This window comes from Biomphalaria glabrata, chromosome 15 (genome assembly GCF_947242115.1).
Source record: "Biomphalaria glabrata chromosome 15, xgBioGlab47.1, whole genome shotgun sequence".
Lineage (NCBI taxonomy): Eukaryota > Metazoa > Mollusca > Gastropoda > Planorbidae > Biomphalaria > Biomphalaria glabrata.
This window is the reverse complement of record NC_074725.1, coordinates 25158820-25174769: the sequence shown is the minus strand read 5'-3', so window position 1 is coordinate 25174769 and position 15950 is coordinate 25158820. Positions and strand designations below refer to the sequence as shown.

General features: G+C 33.9%; 1 protein-coding gene across 4 annotated transcripts in view; it reads right to left on the bottom strand.

Moving 5' to 3' along the window:
• Window positions 1-15125, bottom strand: part of LOC106079985 (cilium assembly protein DZIP1L-like) — an 88368-nt gene extending 73243 nt beyond the window's left edge. For 3 of the 4 annotated variants that reach the window (XM_056013167.1, XM_056013169.1, XM_056013170.1), the window contains exons 1-4: window positions 15024-15125; window positions 9803-10051; window positions 6219-6290; window positions 1605-1670 (exon numbers count right to left, since the gene is read on the bottom strand). In XM_056013167.1, coding sequence (XP_055869142.1) covers window positions 1605-1670; window positions 6219-6290; window positions 9803-10036 — 372 coding nt within the window. In that variant the 5' untranslated portion in view covers window positions 10037-10051; window positions 15024-15125. Of the gene's footprint in view, window positions 1-1604; window positions 1671-6218; window positions 6291-9802; window positions 10052-14910 lie in introns of all 4 variants that reach the window. The other variant, XM_056013168.1, reaches the window with a different exon arrangement.
• Between the last annotated feature and the right edge of the window lie 825 nt (window positions 15126-15950).

Sequence of the window (15950 nt, the reverse complement as noted above, 5' to 3'; positions counted from 1 at the left end):
AAGGCGATCTTCTTTTGTGAGCTTAGAGGAGGACGGCGTTACAGAGGTAACCCCCCCCCCCCCCTGTAAGCGCTATAAAGATCCACTCAAGCGCCATTTCGTCCTCACTGGCATGGATGGCCTCTGAGAGAAATAGTTGGAGAGCTCTTACAAAAGCTGCCAGACAAACATTTGAGACTCAAAGAAAAGCCATTATTGAAGACAAGTGCATAAGACAGAAAGAGAACTTAAAAAGACCTCAGCGGACAAGGGCATTGTTGGCACAAAATTAGGGAAAATATGCAGGTTGCAACTGGGTTTGCGTAATTATGTGAAACACTGCACTCAGACTTATTCTTCAGAATCGAAGACATTGCCATTATTATCATTATACAAAAATTATGTCAAATAATTTGCAGTGATTACACACAAATATTAATCCCTTTGTCATGATTTTCTTTAGAATCCTAAGAATAGTCCCTTTTTAAATTATTGAATATTAAGGACTACTGTTTTTAGGTTTATATATTTATATATATATTTAAATTTATTTTAATATTGTAACCAATCTCCCTATCCTGGCTCTCTGCAAACTGCACCATATACCACCAACTTAAAGAACTTGACAACTCAGGGCTCCAAAGTAACATAACAGTTTAATGTTCGATAAATTACAGCCAATACTGTACAATTGGCAACATGTAACACAGGCTGTACAAATATTTCTCCCTATCAACTCTTGCACTGGCCTCTCAGTCTCGTTTCGGGCTTGCGCTGGGTTCAACTGTTCAGGACTGACTTCACACACTAGGCTTGTTGTGTCGGACTCGATCGCAGACCAAGACGTCGTTCGTCTTGACTGTACTTGACAGTACTCCGCGCTGAACCGCCGTAGTGCGCCGTACAGAAACACATCGCTGAACCTCACTGAACTGTGCTGTAGTCAACTGGACTGCAGTGAACCGGGCTGTAGTGAACCGTCTTGACTGTGACACCTCCACACTTTATATAGGGTCCTTCTAGAATCGGACAGAACGTCGCTTGACCACTCTAAATCACATGACTACATTCATTTTAAAGAAAAAATACGAAAAGGGGCAGTAGGCCAAAAAAGGTTGAAGACCACTGCTTTATAGTGTGGTGAGAGAAACCAGTATTTATTAAACTTGTTTTAGTACTGGAAATACTTCAAAGAATATATTACTCCAGAAATAATTGTGCAAAATTTCAGCTTGATCTGAGATTGGGTGTGCTGGAAATAATGTGTCCAAACTTTTATCAGACAGACAGAGTTGATATAAGCTTTATAAGCTTTCTAATCACACATTTTTGTTGTTGTTTACAAGCTCCTGATTATTCAGGACTGAATGTGCTAAATTTGTAAGAGACAAAACTCAAGATGTTAACAGAACTTAAGTAGTAAGAGAAAGAAAGCTGAAATCAATAAATTTTGAAAATTTGGATATTAACAATTTCAAAGATTTCACCAAGTCAATAAAAATAATAATTGGGTTTATAGAAATATGTTTTTTATATATAAAACCTTATATCTTTTACTATTTCTATCCTAGTATTCATATTGATATATCTATAATAATTATCAATACAATTGAATGAAAATGTACCTGGTCTGATTCTTGGCATTTTGCTTCCAGTGTTGCACAAAGTCCAGCTAAATACTCTTGACTGTGCTTTAAAAAAAAAAAATATAATGACTTTAAACTATAAAAAGTAAGAATGAATGAGCTTTGACTGAGGCAAGAAATACTCTTTGTGAGCTCAACAAGGCTCGCATTGACATATTACCCATAAGCTCTTCTCTCAATGCAAAGGGGTCCACTGAATAAAAACAGCTCCAAATAACAAGTAGATGTTATTTGCTGTCAGGTAGCCCTATTCTAGCAATAAAGATCTCCCTAGAGTCACTGATGGGTTAAAGGATAGAGCAGTAGTCAGTGAACATCACCACTATTGTTGCATCAGTTTCTTTTCTATACATGGTAATCAGTGGTTTGTTTCTTGTTGTGTGATTTATGTATTACTATCTTTAGACCTTGAAGCCAGATGCATGCACATAATTGTACGAGTGTATTTCAAAGTCTGTTGCCAATCTGACACATAAATGAATAAGTTACAAATAAACTGGAAATGACTAAGTCCACAAAGCTTCAACAGTTAATACAGAATGGGACACAGTCCATACTCTGTCACATAATGATGTTGTTGCCGTAGAAGCTATATGCCAACTCTATAAGCTAAAAGAATTTACACTATGTATGGTTATATGCTGTCACTATCACTGTTGGGTTCAAAGTCCATCATCTATGGTGCATCCCTAAACTAAGTAGGAACCTTATAGCATTTAAGCCATATCTACTCAAAACATTAAAGCTACATGCATCAAGGGCATGGGTTCCCAACAGTTGATCTGGGTATTAAATTTATTTTTTTTTAATTATTCATCCATATGGAAAATATGGAAACGGATGGGAAGGATTTTAAAGTGAATATGCTTTCATCAAAAAATTAGGAGCATAGTGGAAAAAACCTATCCTTCTAGTTGGTACTCTGGTAGAGTAGAGCTCTGCTGCTCACCTAAAATTTGTTTAAAAGTGCATAAAAGACTTCAAATTAGTTTTGGGCTTCCTCTCCACTGCCTTACTAATTATTACAAGCCAGGACTACAGCCTAGTTGTTTAACCTCAAACATTACTTAAAATAATAACTGCAACTAGAACTGGTGTTTTTAGCATTGCTAAGAAGGGTGAATGTATGAAAATTTATTTATGTGTTTAAGTAATGACTAGTACAGTTATGATCTATATATATAATTCTCTTCTTCCCTCAAGAGTTTAGACAAGAAGTAAAGGAAAGATCACTCTCTTATTTCTGTGGATAGTCCACGAAAAAAAACAAGAGTAGCATTCACACTACGGATGACTCACTGCACGCTTGAATGTCATTTAAATTTATCAAACCCTGCCCATTCCCATCCCCTTTGTCCTGAGGGAGGTTTGGACTAGGTACTAATCTAAGTAATCTACTATGTATATATATATATATGTAAATAGAAGGGCCGGACTTAACCATTGTAGGGCCCAATGCGAAACGGATTTCGCAGGGCCAAGTTTGGGTAGGGAAGCGGATAATAAGTGACATTTAAGAGTTTGTATTAGAAAATAAATTTGTATTTGCATTTTATTCATTCTTTACTACTTACAGAATTACTTTACGAGCCTTGCGTGTAGCAAAGTCATACAGTATATCATAACAATTCTGTTTCCTACATAGATCCCGCTCAATAGCAAGAATTACCAAATGTTGCAATCTATCTTTGAGAATTGTTGACCTCAAGTAATTCTTCATTAGTTTGAGGCGCGAGAAGCTTCTTTCACCTGATTACACAATTACTTCTAATGCATAATGCCGTTTTTATTTATCGCGCATAAGATTGGCGTTTTCCGCATTGAACCCAAAATGACTTTTTTTTTCTATATTTTTTTTTTGTGTATATTTTAAGGAATTTTTTCGTAGATTTTGCAATTTCGGGAGAGTTCCAGGAGCTCCTGGTAAATTGACAGGAGGGCTCGGAAAATCTGTTTTAAGTTATACAAGATTACAAAGACAGTTTGTGTGGAAACATAAACTTAAAATCGGCCCCAAAGTGGTCCACCCAGGCAGGCTTCAATATTTTCAGAAAGAACATCCAAATGAAATTATATCAAAGACAAATGAGAGATAAGAATGGAGAAAGAAGGTTGACAGATCTTGTGTAGTGCCCCAACGGTCCCGCAGATCAAAGGATAGGTGCAAGTGAATGTAAATTTAGATGTGAACCTGGCCTAACTAGTTCCCCTTTCAGACTTTGTGGTCTATAGGGCAGATGATGTAAAGTTCATCTGTTTTTGTGGCCTATGGTTAACGAGGGTGTCATGTAGCCAGCACAACGACCAAGCACCTTTACTTTTCCCCAACTAATATCAGTTACCCATTGGAGCTGGGTGGACTCAGAGGCGCCTAAGGATTCCGAAGTTGAAAATCCCAGTCTTCACCAGGATTCAAACCAGGGGCCTCCGGTTCGGAAGCCAAGCGCTTTACCGCTCAGCTACTGTGCCTCTCCTGGCCTAACTGAAGTCTTATAATTGATGTAATTGTTTTGAAAAGGGTCGATCTCTAATACGAATGCTCAAAAAAAAAAAAAAAAAAAAAAAAAAAATCGCAATAAAAAAAAAGTTCACGAAAATGAAGTTTACAAGATTACTATTCGTTTTAATTTAGGTCTAACTTATAATGCATACTAATTAGCTTTTTCCCTTTAAAAAACTGCTTGCATAACTGATTTTAACAATTAGATTTTTCGCTTTCAGAAAAAAAAAAGTAGCTGTTGCAACAGAACTTAGAATGGTTTAAAATATTGTGATGTCGGATTTTCAATATCTTTTCTAGTTTACGAGATCTAAACGGAACGGACGGAAAGACATTTCGCACAAAACGAATAGCGTCTTTTCCCCTTTCGGGGGCCGCTAAAAATGGTTTAATTTATACACATTGAATTAGCGCAGGTCCCATGAAAGTGCAGATCATTGCATAGGTTGCAATGGCCTAAGACCGGTCCTGCAAAATAGCAGAGTATGCTAAACCGCCGGTCGACTAGTTAAGTCATAAAAATTTTGTGATGTCACTAAAAGGCACTAGGCACCCAGACATGAGATTAGCGTCAAAGCTGAATGGATTCATTCTGTTCAATTAAGTAATGCTACTAGTTACTACAAATATATTTCAGGTGAATTCATTATTAGTATTTTAACATATATTTTTTACAAAACTTATATCAACTCACTCTGTCTGTCTGCCGGGTAAAAAATTTGTACACATTATTTCTCCCACACCCAATCTCTGATTAAGCTCAAATTTTGCACAATTATTTCTTTTACCTGACAACACAAGAATCGAATTAAAAAATTTAACATTTAGTTGATTAGCTAATTTATTTATTATTAATTATTTTGTTTGATATCAAAATAAGGGGAATAACTGCTACTTAATGAGATGTGTATGTATAGGCAGGGAAAATGTATATTTACATATATATATGGATTTACTCTCATTATTACTTTTTGACAAGTTATTTCTTCTATTTTCCATTCTTGGATCAAGTTGAAATTGTGCATAATTATTCATAGTCGATGACAATATACAATACTAATTAATTAATTTTTTCTAAAAGCGTTCCTGTTTTTTTTTGCCTGTATTTTAATGTATCTAATGTGTTTAGAATAACAATTCAAGGTTTGTTTTCCTTGTTTTATTCAACCTGCTAAATAATGCACCTTAAGCATACCACCATGCAACACTAATATACATATAAACAGCTTGTAGGCTAGTACGATCTCTTTCCAATGGTGGAGAAAAGAATTATTGCACACTTTTTCTGGATCACACTATTGTTCTGAGGTGCCGAAAATAAATTTTAGTCTGAACCATCTTTTGTTGGCTTGCATGGGCATGATAACTATTTGCAATCAGTCAGCCCCTTGCCCTAAGTACAGTGAGCAAAGCCTGGTGTCAGGAATGAGTTGTGGTCAGTCTGTGTCTCCTGTTATCTTTGGAGGAGGAGGGGGCATTTAAGTGGGAGGTTGAAAAGTAAATGTTGTTTTGAGAGGGGGTTTGAATGGACTGAAATTTGTAGTGGGTCAGCTGGTGATTTTTTGTGAGTGAAGAAGAGGGTAGAGAAGTTATTTTTTTTTTTATTTTGTTATGGAGAGGATTATTTTTGTCTCTATTTTAGTATTGTGAGAGACAAAGCAATTGGTTTTCTAATATTGGATATATTGTAGACATAACAGCTCTAAGACACATCTCCACCTGGGAGCCTTGGGCATTCACTTGTTGAATTTTCAAAAGTATTGTCAATTTTCTACCAAGCATAATGTCAAGATATTTCAGAAATTTTCACAATTAACTCACAATCTAGTAAGAGTTAGCTCTAATGAAACAAAAGCCCATGACGTAGGCCATGAAAATGATGTATAATAGGGCAGAGCCATGGGGTAGTACCTGCTGCAGGATTACATATATGCTTTCTATAAGAAAAAAACAATGTTGGCAATAATTGTATAATTAGATGTAAAATAAAAAAAGGAATTTTAAAAAAAATGTAAATCTATAAATTCAATAATACAGCAATAAATGTTTTAAGTAATCTTATATTGGTTGAAAAATCATTTAAAAGGCTTTACCAAAAGGTATTCAATAGTCAACTGTGATAGCTTGAACACCTTCACAAAATTGGGATCCACTGATCTTATATCCTGTAGAAAATGATTTTGAAATGTCCAATGTTTGCCAACATCTAACAGATTGTCTTAAATATATTATAATAATAATGTATATCAAGAAAATATACTTTAAATTAAGCAAAGAATTAATTATTTCCTAAATTACTTGGAAATGATGGGATATAAATTTCTAAGTTTTTAGTATTAAGTTGTTGTTTTTCACCACATGCAAAAGTTCATAAATAACCATGTAACATCAATACTTAAGCTTATGAAGATCATTCTTGATAAATATACACTAATATAGATTCTTCAATGATGAAACACTAAAAGAAAAACTGTCAGATAATGTTTTCTAATAATTGGCTTCCCAACTAAGAATAAGAATAAAACAAGATTATAAAGGTGTTTTCACACATTTGGAGGCAGGTTTCATGTCTGATAAACAGGCTGGTAAAAAGGAACCAAGCAGGACATTTTAGTGCTGCCATTTTGACATGACTGTTTAGCCACGATGGTTGTTTTTGGCGTGAAATACTTTGGTCACTATTTTTTCTTTAAAAAAGAATGATACAATCTATGTTTTGTATGTGTGTTTGTGTCTAACATATTTTTCATGTATAGAACAAAAGATATTTTTGGTACATAAGTTTGTTTTGTAATTATTGTCAAATCATGAACACTATAACATGAGTTTTAATAGTGTCCTAATAAAAACCTAACAATAGAAAAATTGATGCAATTTTAAGTGCAAACGAAAATGATTTGTTTAATTTATAATACCTCTAATTAAAAAAAAAAAGCATGGAAAACTGATGAATGTGTGTTTTGTCCACCTTACGTATAATATATGGGGCCGGGGGTAGCATGTCAATATACCAGGTACCAGGTACCAGGTAGAAATCTGAAAAAGTATTGGTCTGTCCAGGGGGAAAGGGCAGAGGATTGCATCTATCACCCCTCACAAGGTCCCATTTATTAATGATTTATTAATGATTTAATTTGAGATTAGAATGTGGTGCTACATAATAAAGAAATGGGTTCAAATATCAATAAGTAGCTTACACTGTGTAGATATTCAACTAATTACATTCATAAACTATGATTTCTTCATAAAAATTGGACTGCCCCCCCCCCCCACTCAAAGGTTTTGGATGGGGAGAGTAGTAGATGTAGTGCCACTGCCCCCCCCCCCTTTGCCACCCCAATGAAATGACCAATGTACTAGAAAAGTAGGGGGGGACATGATATAAATATTGATTAAAATATTATTAAGTAGCTTATATCATACTGATATTTTATATTACATAGAAATGTAACTAAATCTGTTAACAAACTGTGATTTCTACAAAAAAATTGGACCCCCTCCACCTCGAAGGGCTAGGCTCGAAGGGGCAAGATTGATGCAACTGCCCCAAATCCCATCAAATCAGCAAACAAACTATAACATATATAAAATATACATAAAATAATCAAAAACTTTATCAAAAAACATTCTGGTGGTTGGAGGGTAGAATTCATACTATATAAACAATAATATAAAGAAGTTAAATAAACTTTAATATAAAAGCTACATGTTTCTTAAATTATAGTCAAAACACCTTGCACCAAAATGGCTCACGCCAAATAGGTCGTGCTAAAATGGCTTTGCCAAAACATCACGAACCGAAAAATGAAAGTTTGAATATTTTCAGCAGGAATATCAGATGTTAGGAATTACAAACAACCAACAACCACATTTCTACTTTCCTATATATAAAATGAGGATTTGAAAAGGAACATATTTCTCATTCCTGAGCTCAGTAAGAGGTTTTTAAGATTGGTCAAGAGTCTAGGACCTTTGGTTCAACTTTGGCAAAACTACTCTCTCCACTATTGTGATCCCTTCCTTTTACATTTTATTCACTAAATATTTTATTTTTATGTGCTAAGGTAATTCTTCCTTTTGTAATTGTATGTCATTTGCGCTGGTCTATGGTCTCATTAGAACTTGGGCGTTTTCTATATTTTGGGGGGCGCTGGGAGCCGAAGGGGCAGTAGGGGGGTGCTGAGCACAAAAGGGGGCGGTAATGGGGCACTGGGTATAAAGGGGAAAAAAAGAAACTAAAGGTGCACTGAAACAAAACAAATCTAAAAATTCTTCAAAATTAAAGTTGGCAAACTAACTATAGACAAATTATATAAGAACAGAAACAACGTTAGAAATTGAGTTTGAGAATCCCATTTTCTATTTTAAAATTCTTACTCTTTTGCTGTAATCGGAGGGTATCTAGTGTCCTTAGATCTTGCACGCATAAACGTTTAAGATTTGATAAACAAACTAGGTAATGCGCCATTTAGATTATAGTTTATTTTATGTTAAAATATTGATATGTAAATGTTAATTGAAAAAAACTTTAAAGATGACATTCAAATAGAATAATTTAACCTTTTTTTAAACAAAAAACATTAATAAAAGTGTTGTTATGAAAACTCACTGGTATGTAATGAAATATTATTAAGAGTTTTAGTAAATTGCCACTAGATAAAAAGTATGTTCTACTTTGATTGACTGCATTTTCAGATTAGGTTATGAAACCAAGTCGGCTTCACAAAAATATAGCAATATCCAAAAATAATTTAAGAATATTAATGAACAATTATGTTCATGAACTATTATAAACATCTACTCTATTAAAACAATATTAAAAACAAAAAACAGCAAAGCAGGATATGTTTTAGTGGCCTCTTAGAAAAATCCATAGCTTTTTTGAAGTCTTATAATATTGTTTGAAAATTGATTAAAACTCAAATTAATTTTTTTTAAAAACATATTGTTATAAACCTGGTGGTGACACAGATGGGGGTTGTGCTGTGTGTATTTTTTAGCCAACGCAAATCGTCCCAGGCCAGCACAAGACAAGCAGTCAACCGTGACAAGTGACAGTACACGCCAGTTCGGCAAGGACCTGTGTCATAAATATTACGCACGCAAGTCACAGCGGATGTGACCAGTAGTCAAGCAAAGTTCCATCCAATTCTAGAAGGCCTGTAGGGACCCTATATAAGAGCAAGAGTGTTAGAGTCAAGACACTTCACGTTACCTCGCAATGTGACAAGTATGAGACGAAGTCAGAACCTGCACGGTGTGTGAAGTCAGTTCGGAGCAAGGCTAGGTTTTTGGACAGTCAGTGTAATGTTATTGTCAACTGTACAGTGTTTGTAATGTATTTGATTTAAATTGTTACTGTTACTTTGGAGCTGAATAGTGAGGTTTATCTGATTTCACTTACTATCTGTCAAGACATTAATCTGTATTAGATAACTCTACTTTTTGCAGATAAATTTCTTTTACTCTATAGGCTTAAAAAATGCTTAGATAAACTAGTGCAAAAACTACTTGTTAAAAACATGACAACTAAAAAGCAATTTCATTAACATATTTCCTCCATTATGGACCACTTCATAGAAGCTTGACAACATGGTTATGTAAAAACATTTCTAAAAATTTAACATAAAGAATATTTCATAAAGGTAGCTTTGAAAAATAAAATTAAAAAATTCACCATTTCAGCTTCAAGATTACAAAATGTTATATTCATGATATTATCTTGAAGGGTGTTGAAGTCCAAAGTCCTGGAAATGTTGTCAATGTCTACAGAAGCTATCTTTCTCCAGTCCACTCTTTCAACTCTTTTGCGAAAAGAGAATCCTCCATTCCTGTTATTTAGATATCCATTATACCCTGTAAATGGAGTTCCTGCCGTGTATGTTGTAGGGGACATAAATTGAGTAGTCATCTTAAGGATAGTTACCTATATTTACACAACAACAAAAAATTAATGGGTATGATATAGTGATAAAAAAATAGCATGTATTTTTTTCACTTAATGAGCATAGCTTGCAATAACTATGACTGACTAGCAAGAAAGAGTTCTTCAAACTCAACTTATTGTAAACATCTAAATTAATAAATTGATGAAGATAATAAGCATACACATTTGCTATAAAACATTTGATCGATAAGTGGAATTTACTGCTAATTCTGTTTATATTTTTAGATATGTTAGCTGAGTGATTCAGAAATCAACTGTTTTCATTGTATATATATAATATAATAAGATGGTCTAAAAGTATAGAGATTGACTGTCCACATCTTTTTTAAGACAGCATTTTAATATGTAGATGAGCTTTTTTAAAAATTAATAATAGTGAACAAATAGATGCTATCTTACTAGATTTTTCTAAGGCTTTTGACAAAGTTCACCACCATAGTTTGCTTAAAAAATTAAAATATTTCGGCATTAATGGTCCACTGCATCAGTGGATTTAAGATTTTCTGATAGGGAAGAACAAACTGTAATAATAAATGGTTCTAAATCAACACCGATAACAGTAAACTCAGGTGTACCTCAAGGAACAGTCTTGGGTCCACTACTATTTTTAATTTACATAAATGATTTACCAAATTGCATTACTTCAGGAACAAAAGTCAGATTATTTGCAGACGATTGCATAATATATAGAACAATAAAAACAACACAAGACACAGATATTTTACAAAGAGAATTAGATGAATTACAGAAATGGGAATCAAATTGGAGCATGTCTTTCCACCCAGAAAAATGTCAGTTGTTAAGAGTAACAAAAAAACTAAAATTAATTCCACTTATCTTATTCATGGCAAACCAGTAACACAGACACAGATTGACCATTTTCCAATAATTCTGACCCAATTTACCAGTAACACAGACTAAAAATGCAAAATACCTAGGTGTTATAATAAATGAAAAACTGTCATGGAATCCACATATTGATGAAACTACAAAAAAAATCAAAGCATTAGGATTTATTAAAAGAAATTTCTATAAATCAAATAAGAACATAAAACTAAAATGTTATTTAACCTTGGTTAGGCCAATAATAGAATATGCATCCTCCGTTTGGGACCCCTCAACTCAAGAAAACATTAAGAAACTGGAACAGACACAAAATAGAGCAGTGAGATTCATAACAAACGAATATTCACATTTGACTAGAGTAACACCTTTAGTAAAATCACTAAATTTTGAAAGCCTTCAGGACAGAAGGCTCAAAAGTAAAGTAGCAATCATACATAAAACACTGAACCATAATCTTCAAATACAAAAACAAAATTTAATAAAATACTCTGAAAGACACAAAGATAAAGGCACATTCCTCGTCCCATATGCTAGGACAAATTTGTACAAATACTCCTTCTTCCCTAGTGCTATTAGAGCATGGAATGGGTTGCCTGAGCTAGCCAGGAAAACCAGTGACTTGGCAGAATTTAAGTCATTGGTTAATATGCATGACTAAATGCATGACGCGTAGGACGTAATCATCTTCTTTTTTGAAGTAACGTCTGTATTATATAAGATAAGATTAATATGTAAAGAGTATAGTCACAATGGCTCATGTGGAGTTGTCAAGTGCCTCTCCAAAAGACATATAGGTGAATGCCCTCCAGTTATGGTGAATTCTGACAGTATGAAATATTATGAGAAAACCAAAACACCCAGTACCTTGCAAGAACTGTTAGGATCCACAAAAGAAAAATGGAAAGGTCACAATGGAAAACCATATATTTTTTGCTCTGAGATATAGACCATTCTAAGCCAGTTTAGAGCAAGTGAGCTTGGCCAATTTACTGAAGAAAATAGGTGAAAATGAATAACACAATATTCTGTAGTTATAGCTGCACTGGCAACATAGCTACAGAATTTTCGAGGGGGGGGGGGGGGGATAATTAACTCTGAGGAAAAAATAGGAGCCAGTGACCCTTGAGCAGTTTGGACCACACATCATCAATGTAATTAGGTAATCAGGTGTACCTCAAGGAACAATCTTAGGTCCACTACTATTTTTAATTTACATTTATATATAAATGATTTACCAAATTGCATTAGTTCAGGAACAAAAGTCAGATTATTTGCAGACGATTGCATAATATATAGTACAATAAAAACAACACAAGATACAGAAATTTTACAAAGAGAATTAGATGAATTACAGAAATTTCCACCCAGAAAAATGTCAGTTATTAAGAGTAACAAAAAAAACTAAAACTAATTAATTCCACTTATCTTATTCATGGTAAACCAGTAACACAGACAGACATTACATGAATTTGAACACTCGCTGTTTTTTGTGGTCATTACATCTTTATTTTGATAGTTAATATGAAACTAACAAGCTGTATAATAAAATATGCTTGTCCATTTTCCAATAATTCTGACCCAATTTACTTCAATTTAGCTGTCTTTTAATGTAAGAAAAAGATTTTCAAATTTGTAAGTCAGGTTGTTTTTTCCTATGTTACCAGGATGACTTAACCTCTTCCTAGGGTTAAGACTATATTTTGTGGTTGCCTAAGTCTATGCTAATGAGCCAGCTATATTTATTCTGTTTTTGGAGCTGATTTATTTGATTCATAAGCCAAGTTGTTTGATTCCATACAGCCAGTTTTGGACATCAATGTTAATGATCTTATATTATAAAAATATTTGTTTGTTTGTTGTTGTTTTTTTTTATAGATAATAAATGGGCAAATGTTGGGAGTGAGCTTGATACATTGAATGAAGTTAAATGCCTAGATCTAGACCTACTAGATTCTAGATAGATCTAGATTTATATAAAGAGAATATAGAGGATTCAGCTATTTAGGCAAAAATGTCCATCCTAGCCTGTACTATACTACAAAAGATCATCTGTATTAGAAATTTATTAAAAGAATAAACAAAAATAGAAACATTCAACACACATCTAATCATGCAAACATAAAATTTAAGTCTAAAAGTTAGTAAAAGTCTGTGTAGAAGTCACTATCCCAGTGACCTAATTTTGTTAGAATAAGTGTGTTCATATTTTTTTTTTTTGGGTATTTCATGCATAATTTGAAAACATCTTAATCTTCTAATGATTTTATGTGAGGGGCTATGCCTGGGGATCTTAAAATTTACTTAATATCAATATAGAATTAAAATCTGAGTTTATTGATGCCAAATATATATAGACTGTCTGAAATTATGGTGTCTGGAATCAAATAATGTGTCATTGTGTGTCAAATTTGTTTGAATTAAATGATTACAAATGAAAACACATGAATGGCCTCATTGACCTTAAATATAATAACAAATTATAATATAGATTAGGGGTACAAATATAAGTTCTACTAAAGTAGTCATCCTTATTTTCCTTAACCCTTTCCGGTCAAATGTCCCACTGGGTGGGACATTTTTTTTCCTGTTCTGGTCGAATGTCTCACCCAGTGGGCCATAATAATTTGGCTCGAATTTAAGTTAAATATCAAACTTTTTGTTCCACTTCCTGATTCCTAAATTTTAAATTACTATTTTATAAAGTAAAAAGTAAATGATAATCGTGAAATTATTCTAAAAAATAAATAAAATAGCTTGACCAAGATCGTTTTTCACAGCATCAAAGGCGGTGCGCAGGGGGGGGGGTCTGACCAGAGACTAAAAAAAATTCCAATATTTCATAACTAACTTTCAAAACAGAAAGACTAAAGACTGCATTGTTTGCAGTAACAGAAAAACACCAGGCAGTGGGTGTAGACAGTATTCTAGTGTGAAACTTACTCTCAGTTGGTCAGTTACGTCACCCTGGAGTGCACCATCGGGAGTGCTTCAAAATGTACCATACACAAATAAATTTTCAAAACTAAACATTCAGACATCATGTTTGGAACATTTTTCGTTGTTATAAATAAAATATTTTTAAAAAACACCAACTGGATGTCTGTTTTATTTTATTTTTCTAATTTCTTGTAAAATACTATGAATCAGCTAGAATTTAATTCAGACCTGGCTGCAAACTCCTCAAAAAATAAAAATGACTGGTAAGGGTTAAACTGGCTTTTTAAACTAAAGAAGATTTTGATACACTTCATTTTCTTTCTATGTCAAACCATTATGATTATCAAATTCAAATAATGCGCTGTCAAAGTCAAACTTTGAAATTTCGGCCTATTATATAATAGTAAAGTAAAGTAAAGTTCCCCTTTCAGACCTTGTGGTCTATAGGGCAGATGATGTAAAGGTCATCTGTTTCTGTGGCCTACGGTTAACGAGGGTGTCATGTGGCCAGCACAACGACCAACCGCCTTTACTTTTCCCTAACTAATGTCAGGTACCCATTAGAGCTGGGTGGACTCAGAGGCGCCCGAAGATCCCGAAATTAAAAATCCCAGTCTTCACCAGGATTCGAACCCCGGTCCCCGGTTCGGAAGTCAAGCGCTTTACCGCTCGGCCACCGCGCCTCGATTATTATATAATAAATGTAGTATTACTAACTAGTATGTATGGCCTATCCTATACCTATAATCCTATATTATAGTATATAGGCAGGCTAGGCTACTAGATCTAGTAACTACAGTACAGTCACACTAGTCACAGTGTAGTGTATTTATAGTTAGACTCTATATAGGGTCCAATAGTCAATAGGGCTAATAGGGAGGTGAAATAACTTATTATATATATATATATATATATATATTATATACTACTTATAATATACACATTCACATACTACTTATAAAAATTATAGTATAGTTTAATATTAGTTAAGTCTATGTCTATATGTATAGTTTTAGTCATACTCCTAATCCTATACTTATACTGGCTATACATACAGACTATAACATAATAACATATTAAGTAGATCTCATATATAGAGTTTATAGACTCATATATAGATTTATAAGTCTAGTTAATATAGATCTAGACATTCTAGTAGAATCTGAACCTTTCTGACTCCGTTGTCAACCTAAACGGCTGCCATCTTGAATGCCTGAGCTTACAATTCTCACGATAGAACTAGATATCTAGATTCTAGATATATTCTAGATCTAGATCCTGGGTTTGTTTTTTACATTCTTGTATGGATAGCATTAATTTAATCAATAGTCTTATCAGTTTTATTTTCAAATTTTATTAAATAAAATTATTTCAATATAATATAGGTTCTAGATCTATATTCAATTCTAGATCTAGAATTTAGACGGGCGGTTCTTAAATATAAGCCTAATAAGAGAACTGCGGCCCCTTTTTAATCATAATAATAAGGCTTTTCTTCAATGCAGTTGTAACGCATACCAAGGTTACGACGTACATCACATCTAGTGAAGACATAATAACCATTTTCCGTGGTGGATTTAGATTCTCTTTTTTGCTGCCTGTTTCTGTCCTCGACAGTAGATTTCTGGTAAAACTTCCCGATTTTCTTTGGGCCTATCCCGCGGCTTTTGTATGTGGGAAAATTGCATCAATTCTGCACCACCACCGACCCTTAATTTTCGAAAAAAAAAAGGGGGGGGTAGAGATCCAGTTTGCAGAAATGTTAGGCTGTTAACATTAGTTAGTTATATATCCATGGGCGTAGCCAAAAAAAAATTCGGGGATGGGATTTTTTCCCGACCCCCGCTCTATATATATATATATGGATGCGCCCAAGTGAGTCACTGGTTTTGGCTTAATCTTGAGACGGGGCAGAATCTGGTGTGGCTAATCAAGCCAATTCTAGAACGGCAGACTTTGCCACAATTCGTACATGTGTATGCCTCTGATTTAGGGCTAGCAGACAGGGCAGCTTTCTTTTTTTCCCTCTTGATTAAAGCCGCTTCAATTCTTTTGTTCTCAGCAAGGGTTGTCCCAGCACGCACAGTCTGTCTCC